Source organism: Equus asinus, chromosome 13, assembly GCF_041296235.1.
Source record: "Equus asinus isolate D_3611 breed Donkey chromosome 13, EquAss-T2T_v2, whole genome shotgun sequence".
Taxonomy (NCBI): domain Eukaryota; kingdom Metazoa; phylum Chordata; class Mammalia; order Perissodactyla; family Equidae; genus Equus; species Equus asinus.
Window position 1 is genome coordinate 24368205 of NC_091802.1, and position 10112 is coordinate 24378316.

Genomic DNA, 10112 nt, shown 5'->3' on the forward strand with positions numbered 1-10112 from the left:
CTGGGATGGTCAAGAACTGTCTCCCCCTCTGCCACCTTGGCAGATAGTGAATGAGGAGAGGCACCTGCAGTACTCCACCGTGGTGGCCTGGAAATGACACACATCACTTCCACTCACGTTCCGTGATGAGCGTTGGTTCAGAGCCACATCTAGGTGCTAGACTAGGGGGTGGGGAAATGTAGTCCTTTTAGGGCAGCTGCTTCCCAGTCACAACTGTCCCCCATGAGAGGGGACCACACTGACATCTCTGCCATACTCTCGCCTCTGAGGACCACTGCTCCAGCTTCAGGGAGATGTAGGTGGAGGGTCATAACCTGGGCAGCTGTGACCTTTGACCCCTTTTGGAGCCCCACTTCTCGGAAACCTGGTCCAACAAAATGCCCTTAAACCTGACCAGCCAGACTTTACTGTAGAGCAGAGGGGCGGGGCCTCAGTGTGCTTCAAGACGTGTCAAGGCTCTGGGCCCCAGGAGGCCCTTCGCCTGGCTTTTGGGTCCTTGGGAATCTTCATCCCTCACCTGGTGATGGTAAAGCAGCTCTTTAATACCAAGTCAACTACCCATTCATCCCTTGCTCTTGCCAAGCCCCTCTGCCTTCAGGAACTGCAAAGTCATTTTACGGCAGACCCCAAAGGCCCATCTGTTGTGGGAGAAACATTCCACCCCAAAGGGAAGTGAAACATGGCTCTTCAGGCAACACCTACCTTCAGGAGTCTGTGCCTGCCCCTTGCCCTGCTGGATAACTGTGTGGATAGCTGACTGCAAACAGAGGTGGTGGCACATGCTGTATGGGGGATCCCTTATTCTCTTTAACCTTTTAGCTAGAGGAGTTTGTAGCCCCTTCATCCAGCTAATCAGAGAAGACTTCCTGGGGGAGGTGGCATGGGTGAGCTGCTCACAGGAAAGCTCCAAGGGATCTTGGGTCAGAGAACGCGGCTTCAGATGCATCTTTCCCTTTCCAGGCTGGGGAGAGGGGAGCATTTTTCTCTGAGCCATGTACCTGCCTCCCACAGGTACAGGAGAGGTTCCTGGCGGACGGGAATGACCGGCTGAAGCTGGTGGTGCTGCTCTGTGGGGAGGATGATGACAAAGTGCAGAATGCGGCCGCAGGGGCCCTGGCCATGCTGACAGCAGCACATAAGAAACTGTGCCTCAAGATGACCCAAGTGGTGAGAGGGGGCCCTGGGGGCGGGCAGGGGCTGGGGGTGCTCCAGGGAATGCCCCACCCCCAGACCACACCGCCCTGTACGGTCCTCTGGGGGAGGCCAGCCCCGTGATAACCCTTCCCAGCCCGCTAGGTCTCTGCTCCCACAACCTAAAGAGAGGAGAGTCATACTTTTTGGCCCCTGACATTCATTATTTGGACTCCTAAGTGTTCTAATTCAGATTCCTCCCACTGTTGTTCCACCCATTGCCTTTGCTGGTGCTTATAACTCACTACTTAAGAATAATGACAGTAATAACACCCGCAACACTGATTCCTGCCATGGAGCGCCTGGACTGCCCAGGAGAGGTCTGCATGTGGTTTGGGTGCCATAGGGAGCTCGTGGTTTGGCAAAGAGGTGGCAGATTCTCTGAAGTGAACATGATGCTCAGATCCTTTGTTGGGACTGTGGCCATCTCGGCAGGTATAACGGGAGTGATACTTACACAGTCACGAACACGGGGTGCAAAATGAACCTTTCCCTGTTTCACCGGCATCATCTCACTGAGGGCGAGAAACGTCAACATCTCAATTCGAACATATTCAAGTCTCCTTTAAAGGCAGGCTCTTTTAGATCGCTTATGGTTGGGCTGTGTGTGTGTGTGGTGTGTCTGTGTATTCTCTAAATGCCAGGGTGCTTACGCCCTCCTGGCTCCAGGGATGGAGTCTCTCTGCTGGATGGAGCTCATCCTGCTTGGTCCTTGGGCTCCAGCACTTTCCTGAAGGCAAAGTTCTCAGAGCTGGAAGGTGTGTGAATCCCCCGGAGGGCTGGTTAAGACACCTTCCCCAGATATTCTGATTCAGTAGATGGGGGGTGGGTGCTTCCAGCCTGGGGACCACACTTTGAACCCACTGCCCTCAGCAGCCTCTGCTGAAGTAACTGGTCACCCAACTCTTGTCAACAGGCCCACAGGGCGCTCTGTGACTCACCCACTTATTGTGCTCCAGCCGTTGCTCTAAGCATTCATGTCTCTTAAGTCATTTTATCTCCCCAACAACTCAGTGAGGTGCGTATGATTATTGTTATTCCTCTTTTACAGATGAGGAAACTGAGTGCAGGAAAGTCACTAGCCCAGGGCCACACAGCCAGTTAGTTGGGAAAGGACTGGAATCCTTCAGGATTGCTGACCTACTCTTGGCCACTTCTTCCTTCTTTCTGAGAGGCTCAGAAGTCTTGGCTGCATTCCTGTCCCCACACTGGCATCCTGGGGACTCTGTGAAGCTGTCCAGACCATCCTTTGAACAACTCTGAGGCCATGGTGGATGTTGGCCTCCACAGTCTCACGTCTCTGGGACATGCCCTGGGAAGCCAGGCAACAGTTCCTCCTGCCCCGGGATCCTATCCCAGTGGGATCTATCACCCCTTCCATTAGCCCTCAATGACTCCTCCTAGGGAGCGATGGGCACTGGACCCATTATCACTTACTCATCAGCATTAAGTCTTGCCCTGAAGCCTACCACAGCTAGCTGATGAAAAGGAAATGCTTTCATTTCCTTTCCTTGTGGTAGGAGACTCCGTGCAGAGTATACAAAAGTCTGCTTAGATGCTTGGAAGCGCATAATTTGCCTTTTCTTCCTCTCTGTGCCTGTCTCCCTATCTGAGAGCAGTGCATGTAGAAAGCTGTTCCCGCTGACCGTTGGAGGGTCAGGGTAAGAGGTATGAGGAAGCAAAGGGGAAAGCTTTGGGTTAGTGCCTAGAGTCATCATCCCTGTCCCCTTCCCCTGGCTGAGCTCTCACCGTGTGCCAGCCCCACGCTAAGCTCTTTCCATGTATCATATCATTAAGTCATCACGGTGCTAAGAGGTCGGCCTAGCAGATGACAGATGAGGCTCCTGAGGCTTGGAGAGGTTAAATAACTTAGTGAAGGTCATACAGTTGGTAAGTGGCTGAGCTGGGACCCGAACACTGGTCTCTCTGACTCCAGAACACATGCTGATAGCTAGTCTACTCTGCTGCTCATGGGTGTCTGTTGAATGATGTAAGAATCAAGCCTCCTGGTTCTATTCTCAGCTCCATCCCTGTCTCCTGGGGTGATCAGAGTGGTCTAGAGTCCTGTCTGCCCCATGCACAGTAGTTGGGTTGCTTCATACCTGGGAATAGAGGAGAGAGAGGGAGGAGGGATGGAGGAAAGGATACATTCCAGACTCCATTGTTGATTCCAATTGAAGTCAAGGCTGGTGGAGTGCATGGCTAGGGCATGCCTGGAGCTCATGGCACAAAGGGCACCTGGGTTGGCGGAAGCAGGCATTGCCCATGTGCCCAGGGTTAGAATCCTCCTTTCAACACCTTCCATCCCCGTTGCACTCAGACATGCAGTAGGCCTGTCCCTTTGCTTCTCAAGACACTTAAAAAATAAATGGATGGGTGGATGTTTATTCTCTACTATTTCCAGAGGTGTGACCATAGCTAAGTTCCTTCTCCCCTGAACCTCAGTCCCTCTACTTGTAAAACGAAAGGAACTGGATTATTTCAAGTTCCTTCTAGCTCTCCAGTTCCTGCCCTGGCCCTGGTAAGGAGATGGGCATCACCCCGCTAGTCCCAAGGGGCTAAAGTAGTCATGTGCTGAGTCCCATATACACATAACCAGATAGGTGCTCAACCTTTCATAGTCCGGAATCTGGGCCTGGCCAATGCCTTCTGTTTGTCTTGTCCAAAATCTCCTCTGTCTGTCCCCCCACTGATTCCTCCGATTCTTCGTTTTCTACCTCCCCGACTCCAGACAACTCAGTGGTTGGAGATCCTACAGCGGCTCTGCCTGCACGACCGGCTGTCAGTCCAACACCGGGGCCTGGTCATTGCCTACAACCTGCTGGCAGCCGATGCTGAGCTGGCCAAGAAGCTGGTGGAGAGTGAGCTGCTGGAGATCCTGACTGTGGTGGGCAAACAGGAGCCGGATGAGAAGAAGGCGGCCGTGGTTCAGACGGCCCGGGAATGTCTCGTCAAGTGCATGGATTATGGCTTCATTAAACCAGTGTCTTAGACAGGGCCTGCAGGGATGCTGGGGCTGGTCCTGTACTGTGCCGAGTCCTGAGGTGAGAACTCCTGGTGTCACTTCAGCTAGGGATCATGGCAGTGGCAGTGAAGTCTCCATATAAAGGCAAGGCTCAACGGTTCCCTCACTCGTGAATCTTCCCCTTCACCCTAGGAAAGTTGGGATGTTTCATTGGCTCTCTTGCTCCCAGACTCCTTACATCTGTCATGGTCCAGAAATCCCTAGAATAATTTTCATCTGTGGTTTGGAAGATAGGTTGGATAATTCTTTCTGGACCCATTCCAAAGGCCAAGATAATAAGCTGAAGTTGTTTATATCTTGGAAAATGGATTGTGTGGTAAGATAGGACCTAACAGGTGTGTGACTATAAAGGTTAATACTGTTGTATCTGGATGTTGGTCGGTGCTGGTTTTTATACCCTGTCTCCCATAGTGTTGGAACAAGGCTGCCTAGAACTGCGTGTTTCAGCTGCAGGGCACTCTCCCAGCCCAGCCCCATTCCCATCCCTCAGCTGTGTTGGAAATACAGTTTACGTTTAACAGTGTGACATGATTTTTGCAATTTGTTTGGGAAAATCTTCCAAGCAAGATGGACATGATGGATACAAATAAGATCAACTCAAAGGACTTTAAGGAAAAAGAATTCGTTGGTTCATGTATCTTGCCTACCCAGGATTCAGATGTTGTCACCAATATTATTTTCTGTGGGGGTGTCTTTCTCTCTTTCTCACCACCTCCCCTCCCCCAACATCTTGGCTTTGATTTCCTTTGGGTTGACCTTATTTTCTGGTAGGCTCTCTCCATGTGGTAGGAAAGATAGTCCCCAGAAGCTCCACACTCACTTAGTTGTTATAATTCATAACTATGGAAGAGAAGAGAGAGGACCATTCTCAGGAAGCTGGTGAAATGCCCAAGGATGGTTCTGATATGTCCAGCTTGTGTCACATTTTCATTTACCACATTAACAGAATAAAGAAGAAAAATAACATGACTATCTCAATAGACACAGGAAAAACATTTGATAAAATTCAACATTGATGATAAAATGTCTCAGTAAAGTAAAAATAGGAGACTTCTTTAGTCTGACAAAGATTATCGACATAAAATCTACAGCCAACATCATATTTAATGATCCCCCTGAGATGAAGAATAAGACAACAATATCTGCTATTACCAATTCTATTTGACTTTTTACTGGAGGTTCTAGCTAGTATAGTAAGGCCAGAAGAGGAAGTGAAAAGCATAAAGATTGAAAACTAAGAAAGAAAACTTTCAAATTATTCACATAACAGGACTGTAAATCTACAAATATAGTCTTAGAATTAATAAGTGAATTTAGATAAGGTCAATTTACAAAAATCAATTGTATTTCCGTATACCTGTAACAAACAATTGAGAAATGAAAGTATAAAAGATGATGCCATTTATAATAACATTAAGCACATCAAATGCCTAGGAATAAATCATGTGAAAGATTTTGAAGGATCTACATTGAAAACTATAAAATATTATTGAGAGAAATAAAAGAAAACTATATGATGAGATATTACCATGTTCATGGATTGAATGACTCAACATCATGGAGATGTCAATTCTCCCCAAATTGACATATAGATTCCATGAAATACCAGTCAAGCTTTGAGCCCTTTGGGGGACAGAGACTGACAAGTTGTTTCTAAAATGCACATGAAAATGCAGAGTCAAGAATAATGAGCAAGGACTATCTTAAAGAAGAACAAAGTTGGAGCAAACTACGTGAACAAGTACTTCATAAAAGAGGCCAATAAGTATATGAAACGATGCTCAACCTCAATAGTCGTCAGGAAAATGGAAAATGAAATTATTATGAGATGCCACTATAGACCTATTGGAATGGCTAATACTAAAAACACTGACAAAACCAAGTGTCGCTGAGAATGTGGAATAACTGGGACTCTTATACATTGCAGATGGGAATGTAAATTGCTACAACCACTTAGGGAAATGTATTTGGCAATATGTATCCCCTAAAAGGATTTGGCAATGTCCCCTAAAATTGAACATAAGCATAGCTAGCAACTCCTAGGTACATGGCCAACAAACATGTCTAACAATGAGAGAGAACATTTTTCACTATCGCTCCCAAGTGGAAATGACCCTAATGTCCATGGAAAATGGATAAATTATTCCATACTTCTAGAGGAGAAAATGATACATCAATGTAATTGAACAAATTACACTTGTATTTGAATTCATATTCTGCCTCAGAGAACAAAGTGGAGGTAATTTACAAACATGATATTCAGTGAAAGAAGCTGGACCTAACAGACTATACTGTAAAGTGCATGCTTCCATTCACATAAGTTTGAAACCAGGCAAAACTAGCCTGTGATGTTAAAAGTCAGGATACTGTCCTTGCAGGGAGAAAGGATCAGATAGTCACGGGGAGGGGCACAAAGACAGCTTCTAATTTTTGGTCCGGGTGTGTTCACTTTCATCAAACTTATTTTTCGTGCACTTTTCTATATAATGCTATGTTTTTAAAGACAATTTAAAAGGTGAATGATGTCTTTCTCTTAGAGTGTGAGGATTATATAAAACAATGGATCTAAAGCCCCTGGTCCTTAGTCTATGAATAGTCAATACTAACTAGTTCCCTTCCTTTAATCTGTTCGGCCTTCTCTGTTCCTTGGGGTAGAGTTGCAATACGGTACCAGGATGAGCTCCCCTATTGGTGGATCTGTATTTCAACAGGTCTCTTAGGGGAAGGGCAGTCTGGTGAGGAAGCCAGTTCACACTTGAAATTTCTCCAAAGAATGGTGCCACCTGGCCTTAGCGTGTTTAGGAAACGTAGGAGTCCTGGGCAGAAGAGCTGGCAGTGGTGAAATGGAGACACTTCTGTTCACCGTGGTTCTGAGGCAGAGTGGCCGGAGGGCATCCCGTGAGAGCAGCAGCTGGAGCTGGGACTGGACTAAACCGCCCAGGAGCCCCCACGATGCTGCCTACGTAGCAGCTGAAGGCCAGGAAGTGCGGGTTCGGATCAGCTCTCCGTGCAGCCTGCTCCTCGCGCCCTTCGCCTTCTTGGGCCTCTTGGAGCGTCTGGGCAGGGCCCCTGGCGCGGAGCCTGGCACATCGCGAGTGCCCAAAAAATATTTGCTTGATTTTGTTTTCTCTGAATCCCAACACCAGCGCCTGTCACCGTCTGTAACTAAATCCCACTGCCCTAGCCGGGCCCAGAAACTCTGCCTTAGGCACGTATGCTTTAAGATAATTTCAGCAGTAAGAGAGAAAGTGTACGTCTGCAGAAACGGAGGCTCGATTTCCTACCTCCTTCTCCACCCATGGCCCACACTCACCTTCTTTCCCCGGGCAAGTCGAACAGGAACCCACCGGCTGGAAGCGCCCTTCGGGTTGAGAGCACGCGCGGGACTCAGGGGCGTCTGCCCGAGGGCGCCAGAGCTGGAGGTGGGAGGGTGCCGGGATGTGGGAAAGCACCCGGGTCCACCCCAACCCCAGCCACCGCTGTGGTCCTTCCAGACGTGGATCCCTGGGTCAAGTAGGAGTGGGTCCTGGGTCGAGTAGATGCTGTTGTTGCTCCGTGCCCCCAACTCTGTGTCATCCCGGCCGTGTGGCATCCGCGAGCCCGGTACAAGGAGCAGACACAGGAGGTTAGTGCCTCCGCAGAGACGCCCGCGGTGGCCCCGCGAGTTGGTAGGAAGGTTCTCTGAGCTCCTTGGCTCAGATCCTTAAGGCCTCGCCTCTCCCCATCCCTCAGGTCTGGTCTGCTCCTGACCAGTGTTAGAAGGACCCCGATCGGTTGCAGCGGGCGCTGCCCCGCGCACCCCTCTCCCGCCCGGACTTGGCCGCTTCCCGGCTCCAGAATCTGCAAAGACTTGCCCAGAAACAGGAGCGTGGAGGCCTTAAGGGCGGGGAGACCCGGGCCGGGGATGGATGGGGGTGCGTGGGGAGGGCGCGAGGCCAGATGTCACTACCTGTGCGCACGCAAAGCACAGAGGACACAGAAAGAAGGAGGGGGCTTCGGAGTGCTTGAGGCGGGGCGGCAGCAGGCTGGCGGGACAAGCGAAAGGCCCTTTGCACGGACAGGTCCCAGGACCCTCAGTAGGCTTCCAGAGTGCCTGGACGTCCCCCCTCCCCCAGGCTCTGAGAGCGGGCAGAGGCGCTGCGGGGCCGCCTGCGGCCCTACAGATGCGGGGAGAACTTCCACCGTCCTCTCCGACAGGATTTTATAATCTATGAAGGGAGAGAGAGAGGGAAAACGCTCCCAACACAGTAAAATGCCGGGTGCCACAGGGAGGAGGACACATCCATCACCCCCCTTTCCGTGTGGTTCTGCCAATATGTCACTCTGGCACTCATCTTTGTGGTTCCAAGGTTTGTGGACTGTTTCCTTCTTAGTTTCAAAGTCCAAAACCCAGGCCATCTAAATACCAAAGTAATAGATTTCCTCGTGGTTCATAAAACGTGAAAGATTTCAGAGGAAACAGCCACACTATGAGCCACTACGAGTTCTGGGACCCAAGTAAGGTAGGTGAGTTTGGGTTCTGGGTACAAACAGGTTGCTAAGATTGTTTTCCAGCAGGTTGTGTTCTGCCGGATTGCCCTGAGCCGCTGTCTTGGAAGTCTTTGTAGAGAAACAGCGCTGGATGGGGTGGGCTGGTGCTGGGCTGTTCCACAGAGCCCCGCGTGTCCCACCACAAAGATCAACGGGACTCCTGGAGGGTGCCGCCCCCAGAGGTTGAGGCCTGAGTGAAAAGAGATTTCCTCTCCCGTGTCTTCGCAGTGGGTGTGGGAGCTAGAAAGGACTCCTCTAGGGCAGAGCCTGAGGCAGGGGGTGCTGGAAGGTGAGCTGAGCATCCCAGCCCCGCCCCGGGGAAGGGAAGGTGCTGGACTCTGTTCAGGTCCATTGGACTGCTCATATAGAGTTGGTAGCTGTTAAAAAAAAAAGTGCCTGTGATACAAACCCCAGGACACCTACTCACCCACCCACCCAAAAAGCATAGTTCCTGTGACATTCTGCCTTCCACCAAGATTGGGGACTTCACCCCAGCAAATTCTAAGTGTCAGGTTTTCATGTAAGATTCTCACTGTAGGTGGATAGCTGTGATTGGTGGATGTCATAACCATCCATGGCTACCAGTTATACTGAGGTTGTAACACCATTGTTGCTTTCAGTACAACAAAGAAGCTTTGTAAATAAACAACATTAATAAAAAATGGTAATAGAAGTCATGGTAAAGAATGGAAGAGCAGCCGCTGCTCGCACCTGCAGGTGGCAGTGCAGAGTGTGTGCTGGCTGGGCTAGGGGGCTAACACCCCCCGGGTTTCTTGGGGGCGGAGTGAGTGTTCCTGGCGCTGCGGCCGGTAGACAAGGTCAGCGCTCAAGCATCGCAGCAGTTCCTGGGTAAGAAATGTTAAGGTAAATGAAACAGAAAATCCCGAACTCTTAAGAAATTGAGGAGAAGCATAGGTTTTATTATCTCCGTGTATGTGGGAGAACAGGGAAGACCTCTTTCTTCCTTCTGGCTGGAAAAAGCATATTTTAAGACTACATCTCTTCCAGAAAAAAGGCGTTATCAGAGCAGCACATCATTTGATTAAACAACCCATCAGGACAACAGACTTGTTAGCGGCTAGTGACTTTCTTCCATAGGACACAGCAACAGTCTCTGAAGTCCAGGTGTTTATGCAATTCTCCTTTGCCGGAAACAGCATCTGGGAAGACAGCTTTGCCAAGCGGAGTCGTACCTGCTTTTCTGCAGCTTTATAGGAATGGAGGACATGATCTGCTTATCTTACTGAGTTTTTTTTCCCCCCCACCCGGATCTGTACTATTCAGAGCCAAGCACTGCAGTTTCACTAGTTGCTTTGGAGAAAACAAATGCCAAACTCCCAAATCTCAACATTTAGAATATACTAAG

General features: G+C 49.6%; 1 protein-coding gene across 2 annotated transcripts in view; it reads left to right on the top strand.

Annotated features, from left to right (window-relative positions):
• The window catches only part of UNC45B (unc-45 myosin chaperone B), a 29193-nt gene extending 24454 nt beyond the window's left edge, over positions 1 to 4739 (top strand). For both annotated transcript variants that reach the window (XM_014862216.3, XM_014862215.3), the window contains exons 19-20: positions 1012 to 1167; positions 3923 to 4739. In XM_014862216.3, coding sequence (XP_014717702.1) covers positions 1012 to 1167; positions 3923 to 4183 — 417 coding nt within the window. In that variant the 3' untranslated portion in view covers positions 4184 to 4739. The remainder of the gene's footprint in view (positions 1 to 1011; positions 1168 to 3922) is intronic.
• The last annotated feature ends 5373 nt before the right edge of the window (positions 4740 to 10112 follow it).